Source organism: Aspergillus tanneri, assembly GCF_003426965.1.
Source record: "Aspergillus tanneri strain NIH1004 chromosome Unknown AapTan_2_pilon_pilon_pilon, whole genome shotgun sequence".
Classification (NCBI taxonomy): Eukaryota; Fungi; Ascomycota; class Eurotiomycetes; order Eurotiales; family Aspergillaceae; genus Aspergillus; species Aspergillus tanneri.
The window spans coordinates 3,962,036-3,978,536 of record NW_022984629.1 but is presented as its reverse complement, the minus strand read 5'-3'; the positions used below and the strand labels follow the sequence as shown (position 1 = coordinate 3,978,536).

Below are 16,501 nucleotides of genomic sequence, written 5' to 3'. Positions count from 1 at the left end.
GATTTCATGTTCCGCTCTGAATTTTCATTTCTATTAATACCACAGTGATGCATTCCTAACACCAACTAATTCTTCTTCGTTTTCTTATTCTCTCTTTTTTCTCTCTTCAGGTTAAATGAATATTTCACTCCCAGTCCAATAGAAAAGAAAAACTGCAATAGACAAGAATCAGCAACAACAATCATGACAAGGATATTCGAAATGGCCCAAGAAAACAACATATCCCCCGATACAGATCCCAACTTCTCCACCCCCTCGTTCTCACTCTCATCCTCGTCATCGACAGAACACGCCTCCGAACCAACCTGGCGACCAGCCCGACCACCACCACCAGCAGCCCCCATGGTCACCAAATCATCTCCCGGCCTCGATCTATCCAATTACCCGGGCGGCAAAAAGTCTCTAGCGGGGATCTCCCTCCGTGCATTCCTCATCGGCACGACGCTCGGCATCTCCATTTCCCTTGTCCTCATTCTACGCTGCATCTCCTCGACTCCGCTCTGGCGCTTACCGTTTTTCCTCGCCTCGTTGTGTCTCTTCCATTTCCTCGAATACTACGTCACAGCTGCATACAATACCCGGTCTGCGTCTATATCTGCCTTCCTGCTTTCTTCCAATGGCTGGGCGTATAATCTGGCGCATATATCCGCTGCGGTGGAGTGTCTTCTCGGGTATCTTTTCTGGCCGCGGGAGAGTTATTTCGAATGGACGGGTCCCATACACGGTGTCAAGGTGCAGCTCGTGCTGGGTATTCTTCTGATGGTTGTGGGACAGACAACGCGGACGCTGGCCATGGTGCAGGCGGGTAGTAATTTCAATCACACGGTGCAGGTCGAGCGGAAGGAAGGTCATACTCTGGTCACGCATGGGGTGTATGCGATTCTACGTCATCCAAGTTACTTTGGTTTTTTTTGGTGGAGCCTAGGGACCCAGCTGCTGCTGGGTAATGTGGTTTGTTTTCTGGGGTATTTGGCCGTCTTATGGAATTTTTTTAATAAACGGATCTTGAGTAGGTTTCTCCCTTTTCCCGGAGGTATATCCATACTGACTCTTGCAGGGGAGGAACGGTTTTTGGTCGCTTTCTTTGGCGAGGAGTATGTCGGGTACAGGAGCAGGTCGTCCGTAGGAATCCCTGGCATCCGCTGATGTATGAACAGTAAACGCGTCCATTCATTAGTATGTACATGAACATCTAGATTCGGATCTATTGTTCTTCCTGTGTCATCAATATAACCACTATACCAATGTACTGTACATTCATCAAATCACTCATGGTATCGCAAGCAAATAACACACTCTACGCCTAAGCGCTATAGTAACCCAATGCTAAGCATGCCAAACAGAGAACACGAAGTTTCCAAATCTCATAGTTTGCTTTCAGGGGCAACTCCCCCGATTGCACCGCTCATATATGGGCCCTGAGAACTATTGGGCTCCGCTTCTGTTCCGGGATCAGATCCGAACAGGACTAGCTCGCGTCCACCCTTGGTGCTCCACCAAGTGACACAGTAATGGGCTCGCTCAACGTCCATCTCGCCGTTACTCAGGGTGTCCCAAAAGCGCTCAACGCAGGCGGCCCGCATATCTGGGTCCCGGATGACATTGATGAGATTGGCCGTCAAGGACAGCCATTCTTCGAGAACTTCCACCCGAAGAAAGCACAGGCCATCAATTAAAGAAAGAGCTAGAGCCGCTTGCTCCGATAGTGGGCGCTGCGGTTGGTCCATCCCAGTGCCATCCCCGACGGGCGAAGGCTGCACTATGACTTTATCGGACGCGTGTAGAGCCCGGTCATAGATGACTTCGAGTAAAATAGATGGTAGAAGAGGTTGTTTATTTGCAATGGGGGATGGAGGGGCAGTAACCTGTAGCACAGTCTTGAACGCCAAGCGGAATTGGCGAATAGACAAGTTATCAGGGAACACCTATACGAATGGTTAGGAGATGATAGATTCGGGGAGGAAGCAACGTACGGCAAAGAGGTTGTCTACGTAAAATGGGAGATGTTTGGCTGTTATGTTCGCATTATCTGGGATTGCAAAGACGGCCAAAAGCACGCTATGAGCGGCTTCAAAGATCTGTAGAAGGTGATTGTTTCCACCTGCAGGGAGATACGGGATTGAGGCAGCAATAAGGAGTTCCTCGCAACACTTCGGTGACAGGACAAGGGTAAAGAGCTCTGCCGTGTTGAGAAAATATAAATCGAGGCATCTTTCTAGAGGATGAGCAGGGATCTGGCCCAGTTCATTGGGCTTGATGCTTCTCAAAAGGTTTTCTGCAAGATCTGGATATTGCGCAAGAATATCCACAGCGGCCAGGGTCACAAACATATGCTGAGAAGATGCATTCCGACCAATCCGCGATGAAACAAAGTACATGCTCCGTAGAATATGTAGGGCCTGCATCGCTAAGAAGGGTGCACCTAAGCCAATTTAGCAGGCGTTCTAGTTTTGAGTTTGCAGGCACTTACTTCTGTTAGCAGCCAAAACATGGTCATTGATCACCCGCCCAAGAACAGCTCGCAGAACAATCACAATAGAGTATAGGCAATTACGAAGGAGCTTCCATAAACTCGGTATTGTGTTATTTAGAGATTCTGGATCCAAAAACTCTGCCTCCTCCGCTGGATCAACTTCCGACAACTTGTTTTGGCGCCACTGCACCATGAGGGTACGGGCAAAGTTCGCGAGATGATCCACAGACCGTGCCACTAGCCCTGGATCATTGACATTCTCAATTGCATGTGCAATAAGTCGAGAAAGTGGGCCTAACGCAGACACAAGGGGGCTGGAGGAAATTGCGGCTACACGACAGAAAGTGTGGGACTGCTGCGGCCATTGGAAACGTTTCCCGGACCCCTCAACGATATCTTTATCCACAGTTCCAAGAAAGTATCCCCCCTCAAAGCCTTCTCGGGATGAAAAAGCTCCGTGGACTAATATCGGCAGCAAACGATCATAGTTGAGCATCGTCCTTTCATGATCAGATAGCAGTTCAAAGGAATAATTCAGAACCATGGAGACGCAAAGACCTTCGATTTCATTATGGGGGTTCAATTCCTCGAATGCGAGCTGTGCAGCCGTCACAAGTGCTGACTCAAGTTTCTTGCGAACATTCCACGGTAATCCCTGTCTGTTTTGGCCTTCAAACCCTAGCAAGAGACCCCCGATCAGAAGCAAATGCCGCCAGCGAGGTGACTTGTCATCGGCTCCACTGACAACGGCTTTAACCCAGGCTTCGCGCTCAATCTTTTTAGGTTTCACATAGGGGATTCGTGGACTGTCTGAGGTTTCACTCCGTACAAATGCAATGGCAGCCGTGTTGAAGATGCTGAGAATCTTCCGGCAAGCGTGGAGGTCGAGTGGATGTTCCCATATCGCGGGTGCTGAGAGCAGTTGCGATGAGAGAAGGCTAAGGTTCAAGGGATTCGCAAGGGTGTATAGCAGACCAGTCGCGGTTGGAAGTAATCTGATGTATGAGCGTCAGTCGGAGTAGTTGGACTTCAAGTTACACATTGGCTCACGCAATGGCATCCTGGAGGTCGGATGGCGACTGGAGTGACCGCAACAATGCACCCAAAGAGCGTTCGGTTGCCATCTCTAAGGCAAAATCTTAAGACAGGGGCTTAAACCACGGGACATGGAAAGCAATCGGTAGACCCTAGGAAGGGGATCGGGTCGAAGTAGTGGGTTGACTATCGCGGAGAACCCCAGACCACCTGCCGAGGTTACCGCATGACGGGGCTTAAGCAAACATTGCAAACATATAGCTCTGTCCTAAGACGGTCTTACATATTTAACAGTCCTCGTTTTTGCTAGATCCACTCAGCACCATCGTCCCTAGCTCTGGGTATCATGATTTCCTGTTTCGTCTTGTATAATCAAGTTGAAAAGGCCAGTTATAAAGCCTTTTTCAAGGGCTAATGGCCAATAACCGTGTGCCTATTAATTACGAAACCCCTCCCTTCCCATCACTCTACAATCCTTTTCCCAGACGTAATGGTATCGCCTTCTACCTTTACTATACTCACGATATTTGGCGATTCACACTGTACTGGACCTTGATCTTCTATGCCGCTACTCACCTAGCGGTCGCGGCCTGCGCCCTGGTTACTCAATGCCGAAGTTGGCGACTCTGCATAACTATTCCGCTAATTTATATTACCATCGCTGGTTTGGAGGCACTTATATCCGGAAGCATTATTGGCCTTCTGTGAGTGACTGTCCGTTCCACCATACGATATCTACGGGCGATGGGAACTAACATAGCGAGCAAATAGTCTAGGTAGTGTCTACGAAGCTGGCAACTTTAGAATGTCAACGTGGGTTCCTATAATCTGGAGCGGGATTAGTGTGTTAGTCCTTATACTGTCGAGCTTTCCAATGCAAGGTGGGCTATAAATAACACAAGGCAACGATCGAAATGTTCGCTATCTGTCATATCGCCTTAATTTTCAGGACAATGTCTTACAGAATCAGTCGACATAAGCACAGCTTTTGTTTTCACCATAGTATGGACTAAATGTTTCTCGAAATACCCGATTATAATACATCCAGTGGAATGGCCGACCTCGCAACACACATGAATGCCCTCAAACTCCCCAAACAAGCTACATATATTACGCCAAATCTCCAGGCAAATGTGCAAACTCGAAACAATCACCTTCCATAACCATTGTCCGGCGTACGACCACCTTGCAGACCTGGTAGACCCCCGGGACCCATGGGCCCAGACATTGAACCGAAACCCGGCGGGGGGAAATTTTGGGGGAGAGATATGCCTTGCGCGAGAAGCTGCTTCTGTAACTCTGCAAGGTCAACGTTCATCGGGGGCGTCCCCGACATAGCAGGAGGCATGCTAAAGCTAGGCAATCCCGTGTTTGGGGGGAAAGTGTTTGCTTGGGGTGGCGGTTGGGTAGACAGAAGGGCCGCAAGACGGGCAGGGTCCATTTGAGGCATGGAAGCCGGGACCCCACTCTGAGGTGGTGGCTGGGGAGCGCCAATTCCAGGTAATATCTGTGACGCAGACCCGTTCTGTTGAGGTATACTGCCGGGAGGTGCGGTCTGTATACCCGGAAGGAATGACCCAGTGGGGTTCTTCTGATCGACCAAACTCTCTGCCTCGTCTTGCAGCTCTTGTTCTTCTTCTTCACGCATCTGTCGCCTTCCAAAGCCCCGGTTCCAGGTTCCTTGAGCCTCGGCAGCGTCTTCTCCAATGTGGAATCTGTCTTTCAAGTAGCTAGTCTCGCCTGGTCTAGCCCGAGACCAAAACCGAGTGAAATTATCTTTAGAACCAGAGGCCAGTATGTGTCCGAGAGGATGCCAGTCCAACGACCAAATCGTTGCACTATGCGCATACTGGATCTTGTGAGCAGGGTAGATCACCTGTGCTGGCGTATTTGCAGGGTCGGGACTGTCGTACGGGGCAACGGTGGGGATCTGTCCCGAAGGCATATTAGGTTCGTCAAGCAAATAATGGTATAGTGATCCATCCTCGCCGCCTGTCGATACAAGCGTAGTGTGAATAGGGTGCCATGTGAGAGATGAAACCGGCTTCTCGTGACCCCGAAGGATACAGATATCTCGCATCATCCGTAGATCGAAAATTCTCGCTGTCTGATCACGCGAAGATGTCGCCAGAAGGTTGCTGTTGACAGGAGAGAATCGTGTAGCAGTAACGGTGTTCTTGTGGCTGTGAAGCGTTGTCAAGCATCTTGCAGTGCGAGGATCCCAGAACTTGACCTGATGGTCCTTGGACCCTGAAACCAATAGACCCTTCGTTGGGTGCCAGTCGCAAGTCTTGACATCCCAGTTATGACCGGTAAGGACGGTGTCAGCCGTTCGAGACGTGAAATCGAAAATTTTCAGAGTTGTATCGTCGGACGCCGTGAGGAATTTGGTATCGCTAGGGGCCCATGCAAGGTCTCGAACAGCATCATGATGCGCATCATCAATTGTCTCCACATTGTTGAAATTAGGTCGCCAGTATTTCACATCACCCTTCTGTCCCCCAGAAATCAACCAATCATGGCTGTGCGACCACGACAACGAAGTCACTCCAGCTTGTAATTGATCATAATGAGCCTATTCCACCATTAGCAAAGTCAGTCACCAAGGCTAATTTAAGTAGGGACAAATATAAGTGCTTCAGAAAAGAACTGGGAAACCCACATCCATTACTGTCTCAAAATTGAAGGCCGTCCCGTTCCACAACATGAACTCTCCAGTGTGCCCACCCGTCAATAGACGTCTGCCCTCCGGAGTCCACCGTACAACAGTGATCGGCTTTTTCGACTTTCCAATTGACTGATGAAGGTGTCGAACAGGAATGGTGTCTGCTGGAGAATGCACGCGTGCCAGTGGTGGGAGCATCTAATCAAACAATAAAGCTGGTTAGTCAACCCCAGCGCAAGGCATGAGATGGGAACTTACATCCACTACATAGCTGGCACTGGGCCGTTCCACCTCCATTCTATGGCCTCCTTGATAGCGCGGTCGCCGTGTGCGCATCCACTGTACGAGCGACGATCCATAATCAGTGACCAGTCCTGAAGAGGCCTGTTAGCTCTCTGTCTTCTGGGACTGTGCCAGAGCCAGAACATATCCTTGCCCATCGGGGAGGGGAGGGGGAATAAAAAAAAATAAAATGGCTTAAAAGAATAACGTACTCGGTCTTCGCAGTCCAATTATTCCAGCTTCATAGGACTTTTGAGGCCGCCCAAATGGCAGGGCATCGCCGGATTCATCGTAAAAGGCCATCGCAACAAAGCCGAGCTAGTCAGTTACAAGGGAGGGAAATAAGCTGGCTGATAGGGAACTCGGTAACATTCACGACCATGACAGGGGAGGGTCGCCAAATGAATAGCCGAAGGACGATAATGATAGGAATGAAAACCTCAATGAGGCAGGAGAAGCGGTAATTAGCTAGAATGGAGGTGTCATGGCGTGCATGCAGTAGGACGACCGTTAGTTTGTACGAGACTGACTTTTGGCCGCGCGGGCGGTGGTGCTTTGTCCAATGACGGCTAGTGCTAAACGGCTCTAAAGGGCCCTGAGGGTCATCAACAACCCCCTCCCCCTGGTCACTTTCGAGGCCTTTGCTCCATTGCCGTTGCAATGAGCTGCTCGCTAACCCCGCTGTGGTCCTCCTGTTGGCTCTCGATGCTATAATTACCTCGTCCCTTCCCTTCGTTTTTCTTCAGGTTGTCTTGTCTTGTCATGACTGATCAGATCCAGACCCCGCCCTTGGGATTTATCCTATGTTCCGAGCTATCTCCGCAATTGAGTCGACTATCGGCCCAGTACTTTCGTCCAGCTTATCGACTTGTCTTGGCTTTCTCCCGGGTCATTCTATGATTGTGCTCACGGCAGAACCACGGGAGACCTAACATTGCGATGGCTGTTTCAGGAATGGGGTCCCCTTCCCAGAAAGCTATTGTTGCTTCTAGCAGCGGGGCTTCGTACTCGGGTTCAAAGGCCATGGATGGCACTTCTTCCTCTCACACCAACACTTCGTCTGCTACTTCCAAATCTTTGGGGGGAAAGGGAAGAAAAAGGAGCAAGTATCGCCATGTCGCAGCCTATCATTCTCAGTTGCGTCATTCCAGTTTAAGTCGCGATTCCAATGCCAACACGAGTTTCCTGGGGTTTCGGAATCTCATGGTGATCGTTCTAGGTAAGAAGGTTTATTCTCGTAGAATTTTATTTTTATTTTTTATTTTATTTTTGGGTGCAGGCAGAGCTAATACCTCCGGTTTGGAAACCAGTGGCGATGAACCTCCGGCTGATCATTGAAAATTACATGAAAGTGAGTCTTACGGGTGATAGCGGATGTTAGAGATTTGTTCCACTAATGCCAGTTCTGGAGTAGTATGGGGTCCTTATTTGCATCAGATGCCATGACTATCGGAAGCAGGATGTCGTTCTTGGCACTATGCTCTTCTTCTTGGTTCCATGCCAATTGTTCGTGGCATACATCCTTGAATTGGCTGCAGCAGGATGGGCCAAGTCCGCAGTCGGTCGAAAGAAAAAGGACAGATCTGTCGACGAAGGCGAGCGCGAAGAGCGCGCTTTTCGCACTATCTGGCGGTTTACGTTATCCTTTCATATTCTGAACACACTCTTAACTCTCGCAGTGACGAGCTTCGTCGTTTACTATTACATCCACCATCCTGGAATCGGTACTATCTGTGAAGTTCATGCGATCATCGTCGCGCTCAAAAACTGGTCATATGCGTTCACGAACCGCGACTTGCGTGAAGCAATGCTCAATCCTTCTGCAGAGTCGGCCATTCCTGAACTATACTCGTCCCTTTCTTACCCCAGGAACATCACTCTCGGGAATCTAACGTACTTTTGGCTGGCGCCGACCCTAGTCTATCAGCCTGTTTATCCCCGCTCACCGCGGATTCGATGGTCATTTGTTGCAAAACGTCTGCTCGAGTTCGTAGGCCTCTCCGTCTTTATCTGGCTTCTCTCCGCCCAATACGCTGCTCCAGTTCTACGGAATTCAATCGACAAGATCGCCGTTATGGACATTGCGTCAATTCTCGAGCGAATAATGAAGCTGTCCACGATCTCCCTCATCATCTGGCTTGCCGGGTTCTTCGCTATTTTCCAGTCGTATTTGAATGGCCTGGCCGAGGTAATGCGATTCGGCGATCGCGAGTTCTATACGGATTGGTGGAACAGCTCGAGCCTGGGTGCATATTGGCGGTCATGGAACCGGCCAGTGTATCTTTTCATGAAAAGGCACGTGTTTTCCCCCATGGTCGGACGGGGTTACAGCCCCTTGGCGGCGAGCACAGTAGTCTTCATAATTTCTGCTCTCCTGCATGAGTTGCTTGTGGGAATTCCCACACACAATGTCATTGGTATGTGGAACCCATGCTTTCCCATCAAGAGGTGTACGACGTACGCTGACCGATGCCTAGGAGTTGCACTTGTTGGGATGTTGTTCCAACTACCATTAATCGCCATCACGGCTCCGCTGGAGAAGATGAAGGATCCCTCGGGCAAAGTAGTTGGGAACTCCATCTTTTGGGTGAGTTTCTGCGTCGTAGGACAGCCCCTGGGAGCATTATTGTATTTCTTTGCATGGCAAGCAAAGTATGGCAGTGTGAGCAAGATGTGAGCCTACAGGCACAACTGGATTGGCTCTATGATATAGACTTGAATTTTATGAGGGATCGCGTTGCTTTCATAACGATACCAAATTTAATCTATAGTGACGGAGTAGAGATAGTAGGTATATTTAATGGCTTCCAACTCGTATGATTAGATATTGTCGACAATTAGTTATGGTAATATTGATTATTCGGCACCTTTCTCAGTCAAATGTTGTTGATGATACCACATCATCGGATCGCTTATATTTCCTATATTAGTTGGTTTGCATTCTTCGTCTGTTTACCTCGCCTTTATAAAGCGAGAATTTTTGGTAGTTTAGTTGAATCAGAGACCTCAGTCTATGGAGGATCGATACTTGCGGGTACGCGTATTTTTATGGTCGACAGATATCAATTAGGTAGAACGTAACCAATTATACGAGTTGGGAATGAAACCTGTTCAGTACACGAAGCCCAGCCTACATCCAAAATGGTCGACACAACCCTATTATTCCTAGGCAAGTGCAGAACCTTCAAGAAGAACTGAGAATGATATCGGGGTCGGGTGTGCAGCTGTTCCGGCTGGGAACTATAGAGCCGAATTCCGAGCAACGGGATGACGGAAGCTGATGTTCATATTGGAGCCTATTCGCCACCTACTTATATTATTACTTAACGTCACGGCCTTTGCCTTGCTTCAACAAGAATTAGCTATTGCTTTTACTATACAACCCCGTTTCTGGGATTTACCAGACAGCTGCTTCCCACAATGGTCGTGTTGAACCTCCCTGAAAACTATGGGTTAGTTACCTTAGGTCCATAGAATCTTCGTGTCTAATGAATCCCAGCCCTGTCATCGCTGTCTCGCTTGGAGCTATCCCCTTTTTGGGTTTTATCCACGGCATTATCACCACGGGTCTCCGCAAAGTGGCCAAAGTTCCGTATCCCCACAACTACGCGACCGTAGAGCAATGCAGAGAGAATGTGAGACTCCTGCTGATTGAAGTGGTCATTTTTATATACCATGACAAAGTCCTTCATGTATACTGACTATCCAATGATCAAAAACACAGGCCAAGGCTGAACAATTCAATTGTGCACAACGCGCCCACGCCAATTTCCTTGAAAATTCACCCCATACAACGCTTAGCATTCTGGTCTCAGGACTGAAATATCCCCAGTTGGCGGCTGGCCTTGGAGTCGCCTGGTGCGTGGCCCGAGCGCTTTTCCTCTACGGGTATGTATACTCGGGCAAGCCACAGGGACGAGGACGATACATCGGTTCGTGGTTCTGGCCTGTGCAGTGGATTCTAATGGGACTGAGTGTATTTGGTGTTGGACGGGATTTGTTTTCCATTTAGTGGAGTACTACGGAGTACCTACTGGGTTTATGCCTGTATACGACCTGTTTTCACATGCTCGCAAGTAGATGCAACATCATACGGAGGACAGTCTCAATTTAGTGGCTTTCGCCGACCAGCTATCTATCTGATTGCTCGACGCATGTGAAACTTGGCGATCTTTTTTTCTTTTTTTTTTTAGCTAATCTGTATGTGGGGTTGAAACAATATAGCACTACGTATGTTGTTGTTAACCAGATCATTTGTCAGTAGCTGCGCCACAGATACTTCCAACGATGCTGTGGCTGAACCACAGCGGCATGGAGGAATCTAACGCCGTGTGGCTGGAGCAGAACCGGACATTTACTTTACAAGGGACTTTTTTTTTGCCGAAAAGGATACAATTACAACGCATGGAATAGGCTCGGTCGGCACTATTTTTATTGGAAACTCCACTCGCTGATATTTGGGCCAGTTGGATGAAGAAATAACTACAAACATACAATTGTCTTCCAGGTCCATTCCAATCATCTCACCCACCCCACATTACCCCTCCGTCCTTCAGCATGTCTTCCAAGTCGCAATTGACCTACAGTGCTCGGGCCAGCAACCACCCCAATTCCCTTGCGAAGAAGCTTTTCGAGATCGCTGAGGCCAAGAAAACCAATGTGACTGTTTCAGCCGACGTGACTACCACCAAGGAGCTTCTGGATCTCGCTGACCGTACGCCGCTCTCTCGAAAATGATGTTATGGCTCTCTCATAAATGTGTATTCTTGCAGGTCTCGGCCCCCACATTGCTGTGATTAAAACCCATATCGACATCCTGTCAGATTTCAGCAATGACACCATCATCGGCCTAAAGGCGTTAGCCGAAAAGCATAACTTCCTCATCTTCGAAGACCGCAAGTTCATCGACATCGGCAACACAGTGCAGAAGCAGTATCACGGTGGAGCCCTGCAGATCTCCGAATGGGCACACATCATCAACTGCAGCATTCTTCCCGGCGAGGGAATCGTCGAAGCTCTTGCCCAAACCGCCTCGTCCAAGGACTTCCCCTATTCGGAACGAGGCCTTTTGATCCTCGCGGAGATGACCTCTAAGGGATCATTGGCTACAGGGCCCTACACGACAGCATCGGTGGACTATGCCCGGAAGTACAAGGATTTCGTCATGGGGTTTGTGTCCACGCGGTCCCTGGGTGAAGTGGTATCGGAGACTACCTCTCCTTCTGAGGAGGAGGATTTTGTGGTGTTTACGACAGGTGTGAATCTGTCCTCGAAGGGAGACAAGCTGGGTCAGCAGTATCAAACTCCCGAATCGGCAATTGGGCGCGGTGCGGACTTTATCATCGCCGGGAGGGGGATTTATGCGGCGCCAGACCCGGTGGAGGCAGTACAGCGTTATCAGCAGGAGGGTTGGAAGGCGTATTTGGCGCGCGTTCGATAGAAATAAGCGAAGAATTGGCTTGCATATGAGTGGGATGGCTAACGGTAGGTTACGATTGTGAGATGGACTTATGTAGAATCTAAGTATAATGATAGATGTTAGGGACGCCTGGGATTTGGGAAAAAATCAAGAATGGCATTCGGGAAGTTTCTGGATGCTGCAAATTGACAACAGCGGCACTTCGGCTCTCAGATTGTAAGCACCAATCACTACGTTAGTCAACTGATAAGACGATCATCAACCGAGAGATAGCGATAAGCGATGATATCTCGTTCCAACAAATTAGACAGTAAACACCTTCGTGGGTACATATTGTACTACATCGGAGGCACATCTGCGGCCGAGGTGTCTCCTTTTGTGAGGAACAACCTATTCACCTCTTCCCCGCGGTTGACTGATCCACGTACCTTCCACTCACCAAATTTTGTCGGCTGCCGAGATAGGACTAACTCGGCTATCTTCTCTGTGCTGACATGGCTTCTCCTTATGGCACTTCACCGTACGGTGGGTCTCCAGACCAGAACGCCCACAACATTGGCCCCAGTTGATAAGCTTGCTACCTTAGTGCTTATTACCCCAGATATTGTGTGCTTATCGCTGCTAGTCCCATAGCCATCTCCTCCAACGCCAGAAGTGGGCGGGAAACATGCTAAATACCAGCCCCTTCCTTATTCGTGTTCCCCAGGCTTTGTCTCTCGCACTACGGACACCCTATACACCAGGTCCTAAATAATGGCAGAAGTAAATAACTCCCCACTTACTCCGATAGAAATGGAAACTGGTGGGAGGAAGAATGTCGACCCATCGCTGGAAAAACACTCCCATGATGCCGACGAGGCGATGGTAGCCTTCCAAGAGCTTCAAGGCGAAACCATCACTCTCGATGAGGCAACTAATAGAAGGCTGTTACGAATTATCGACTGGCATATTATGCCGATCATGTGTGTGGTTTATGGGATGAATTATTTGGACAGTATGCCTTTCTTCAGTCATATGCGGGGTTTGAAGGAGGGGGAGGTTCCTGAAGACTTTTCGCTAACTTTGGGCAGAAACAACATTATCCTATGCCAGTGTTATGGGGCTTAAAACGGATCTAGGATTGAAAGGCAATGAGTACCAGTGGCTGGGTAGTTTGTTTTATTTCGGTCAGTCGTATTTCCTGGAGTACAGATATGGCTAGTATACTAACGATGCTAACCCAAAGGTTATTTGGCATGGGAATATCCGACTAGTCGACTACTTCAGCTTCTTCCTATTGCAAGGTACTCCGGAGCATGTGTCGTTATATGGGGGGCTATCCTTTGCTTGTTTGCCGCAGTTCACAACTTCCCCGGCGCTGTCGCAATTCGGTGGGCTTTAGCATATCCTCGGTATCTCAAAGAGGTCTATATTGATTTCGATTGAATAGTTTCTTCTTGGGTGTCTTCGAAGCGTCTGTCACGCCAGGATTTGCCCTTTTAACCTCGCAGGTAGGTGTCTGGCCTTAGTATTTCGGTTTTTACTGATGATATCCCCTCAGTGGTACACGAAGAAAGAACAAGGCAGCCGTGTCAACATATGGTTCAGCTTTAACGGCTGGGGCCAGATCTTGGGGGGTCTCGTGGCATATGGTATTGCCGAAGGTACTCAGAAACACGGATCGGCCATCCAGCCATGGAAGATTGTCTTCCTCGTCACAGGTCTACTGACGCTGGCATTTGGGTTCATCTTTCTCTGGGTAGTACCTGATAACCAATTAAATTGCCGTTGGCTGAAGAAGGAAGACCGTGTTCTGGCCGTCGCGCGTGTTAGGATAAATCAGCAGGGGATCGGGAACAAGCACTTTAAACTGTATCAGCTTAAGGAGACACTTCTAGATCCAATGACCTGGGCATTTTTCTTTTTCGCGATCCTCTCCAACATCCCGAATGGTGGCATCAGCAACTTCTTCAACCAGCTGGTTAGAGTTTTCTTTCATCCTGATTTCACGTTTGCAGCCCTAACTATCCATCAGATCACTAGCTTTGGCTACACGCAAAACGAAAGTCTTCTATACGGTACACCTGGCGGCGCAGTTGAGGTTGTCGCTCTCCTTTTGAATGGGTATATGGGGCATATCACCAATCAACGGCTCCTTTGTAGCCTTGGTGGTTTGGCTACAGCTATTGTCGGCATGGTCCTCATTATTGCCCTCCCACTAGGCAATAAAATAGGCCGTCTGCTCGGCTATTATATGACACAGGCGAGTCCAACGCCGTTTGTCGCGCTGCTGTCAATGATTTCGTCGAACGTAGCTGGCTACACCAAGAAGACGACAGTGGCAGCGTTCTATTTGATTGGCTATTGCGTGGGGAACATCATAGGTAAGTATCGATAATCCCTGGCTCTTGGTATCACTGAGTCTAACGTCTCTTCTTTCTGCCTAGGCCCTCAGATCTTCCTCCCCGGAGATGCACCCCGATATGTCCCCGCCGAGATTGCCATTGTTGTCTGCTGGGGAGTCTGCCTCTTTTTGCTGGTATTCATTTGGTGGTGGTACAGAAAGGAGAATACAAAAAAGGAGCGAATCCGCGCAGGCCCTAACTATACGCGATTGGAGAATCAGGAGTGAGTATTGAATGCCGATGACGAGTGTCTTTTGTTAACTTTACTCTAGATTCATGGACTTGACGGATCGGGAAAATCACGACTTTATCTATTCATTGTGATATGGCGTAGCATGACTTTGGTTACTACTATGAGGTATATGAGTCTTATGAATGAGTAGTATTCCAGATGATGCTTGCACTGTCCTATTGGAGAACTTGTAAGGGAATATATATGGACATAGGAAATGAATCAGTAGTATGCCTAGACATTATATTGAATGATTACTTACATGGCATTAATACATTTATTACTCTCGTTCTTACTGATGCATATCAACTATCACCTCCACATTGTAGTGAAGTTAGTTTCACAGAACAGCTAAATTATCTATATAAGAAGAGAAGAACCCACCAGTTTCAAACCAGTATATCTAATATCTGATGACACGGCCCGTCCCGTGCGCCCACCTGGACCTCGTTGCACGATAGAATAGAGTATCATAGAAGTTAGCCATGTGATGGTTTGGTTGTCTCTGCGCTAGTAGAGATAAAACTACTTGACCATATAAAAAGGTACAAGACGACTGATCTTCGATCAGTCGCATCTAGCGCCCTATATAGTATGTTACAGGTTCAGCCTGTGACAAGCCATCACAAAACAGCCAATCATCTGTAGAAGAGAAGGACTCACCAAGTTCACAAACATACATAGAGTATCTGATAATCCAGGTCCATCCCGTCCGCGCGTCAGGACCAGGTTACATGACATGATCGAGTAAAGTAACCTACAAAGAAGAGCAAGTTTTACTTCTGGATAGAATTTTTACTTACACCATTCTCTCTTTCGTCATTCGCACTGCCTCCCCCCTACACGTTGTAGAGAACTTAGCCATCAGAGAACAACCAAAGGACTTATACAAGAAGTAGAAGACTCACCAGTTTCACACCACCCACCCACATCTGATAACCCAGGCCCGTCCCAGCCACCCAACCAGGACCCGGTCATATAGTATAATCGAGCGAGTTTTTTCTTTCATTTTTCCTTTCTTTCTTTTTTCTTGGTTTCTTGTTCTGTTTTTGTAGACCCCGTTTTTTTTCTCTCTTTTATTCTCTGTTTTTCCTTTTGTTTTTTCCCCCTCAAAAGTATATCTACCACCCTCCCGATTGATTGATAAGGGTAAAAATAAGAAAAGATAACAAGTACATGAAGTAAATGGCAATATAAGAAAGAAATAAGAAAGAAATAAAAGTTGAGAAACTGAGACAGAGCTCCAGTTCACTCTCTCGCTGGCCACGAGAGGAGGGAAAGTCGACCAACTGAGACCCCAGAGGTCTCAGTGCACTCTCCGTCGCTAGCCACGACAGGAGAGAAAGTGGAAAAGACAAGAAAGCTCAATAAAATATAAACAAATATAAGGGGGAAAGGATGAAATAAATGGCGGTATATAAAAGAAAGAAGAAAAGGTAAACAAGTACAGAGGGGAAAAGATCAAGTAGATGGCAGTATATAAAGAAATAAGAAGAGAAGGAAAAGTTGATAAGTTGAGACAAGTCTCAGAGCAGTCTCCCTCGCTGGCCGCGAGAGGAGAGATGTAGGAGGGAAAGAGAAAAAGAGCTCAGAGGAGAAAGGAAGGGGGATTTTATACCCAGCCCCTAGCCCTGATCAAATCATGATGTGTGGAATTCAACATTGCCAAATTGATAGTTCGTTGGGGTGGGCGGTGAAGTCAGAATACATTCACTTGGATGGGAATAGGAGGTAGAGGAAGGTGGTGGACGTTGTCTCGATGCACCATGGGAGATGGTTTGGCTGCGGGGGCATTATTTCCCAAAGAGAGAGTAAGAATGAGTTCGTTGGTTTGTACTGGATGGATTCTGCATTCCAGATAGGATTTCGAAATATGATTTCGCTCTGAAGAGCATAGAATCGACATTGACTACGTGTGACGATGGGGAGAGCTATGGAAGCCGTTTGGTTGAGGGAATTTGTGCTGATCAAGCCAGTGTCAAAACCTCCTTGGTTACTAAAGGACGGATTC

General features: G+C 48.1%; 6 protein-coding genes across 6 annotated transcripts; 4 read left to right on the top strand and 2 right to left on the bottom strand.

Annotated features, from left to right (window-relative positions):
- Window positions 1-201: 201 nt before the first annotated feature.
- ATNIH1004_001259 (protein-S-isoprenylcysteine carboxyl O-methyltransferase) lies at window positions 202-1,146 on the top strand (the record flags this gene model as incomplete). The annotated part of the gene is made up of 2 exons (XM_033565959.1): window positions 202-1,009; window positions 1,058-1,146. The coding sequence occupies 2 exons, from the start codon at window positions 202-204 to the stop codon at window positions 1,144-1,146; spliced, it is 897 nt and encodes a 298-aa protein (XP_033431716.1).
- A 218-nt stretch (window positions 1,147-1,364) lies between these two features.
- On the bottom strand, window positions 1,365-3,597 carry pex8 (putative peroxisomal membrane protein Pex17; the record flags this gene model as incomplete). Its single annotated transcript, XM_033565958.1, has 4 exons — window positions 1,365-1,925; window positions 1,974-2,422; window positions 2,471-3,468; window positions 3,524-3,597. The coding sequence occupies 4 exons, from the start codon at window positions 3,595-3,597 to the stop codon at window positions 1,365-1,367; spliced, it is 2,082 nt and encodes a 693-aa protein (XP_033431715.1).
- A 1,061-nt stretch (window positions 3,598-4,658) lies between these two features.
- On the bottom strand, window positions 4,659-6,758 carry PFS2 (pre-mRNA cleavage and polyadenylation factor (CPF) complex subunit; the record flags this gene model as incomplete). The annotated part of the gene is made up of 4 exons (XM_033565957.1): window positions 4,659-6,083; window positions 6,171-6,371; window positions 6,432-6,547; window positions 6,668-6,758. The coding sequence occupies 4 exons, from the start codon at window positions 6,756-6,758 to the stop codon at window positions 4,659-4,661; spliced, it is 1,833 nt and encodes a 610-aa protein (XP_033431714.1).
- Window positions 6,759-7,394: 636 nt separating this feature from the next.
- On the top strand, window positions 7,395-9,132 carry ATNIH1004_001256 (putative diacylglycerol O-acyltransferase (DgaT); the record flags this gene model as incomplete). Its single annotated transcript, XM_033565956.1, has 4 exons — window positions 7,395-7,674; window positions 7,766-7,806; window positions 7,870-8,872; window positions 8,933-9,132. 4 exons carry the CDS (start codon window positions 7,395-7,397, stop codon window positions 9,130-9,132), a joined length of 1,524 nt encoding a protein of 507 aa, XP_033431713.1.
- Window positions 9,133-11,012: 1,880 nt separating this feature from the next.
- On the top strand, window positions 11,013-11,895 carry pyrG (orotidine-5'-phosphate decarboxylase pyrG; the record flags this gene model as incomplete). The annotated part of the gene is made up of 2 exons (XM_033565955.1): window positions 11,013-11,169; window positions 11,228-11,895. 2 exons carry the CDS (start codon window positions 11,013-11,015, stop codon window positions 11,893-11,895), a joined length of 825 nt encoding a protein of 274 aa, XP_033431712.1.
- A 771-nt stretch (window positions 11,896-12,666) lies between these two features.
- ATNIH1004_001254 (allantoate permease family MFS transporter) lies at window positions 12,667-14,582 on the top strand (the record flags this gene model as incomplete). Its single annotated transcript, XM_033565954.1, has 8 exons — window positions 12,667-12,868; window positions 12,945-13,040; window positions 13,100-13,244; window positions 13,304-13,364; window positions 13,415-13,834; window positions 13,889-14,237; window positions 14,301-14,481; window positions 14,531-14,582. The coding sequence occupies 8 exons, from the start codon at window positions 12,667-12,669 to the stop codon at window positions 14,580-14,582; spliced, it is 1,506 nt and encodes a 501-aa protein (XP_033431711.1).
- Window positions 14,583-16,501: the final 1,919 nt, after the last annotated feature.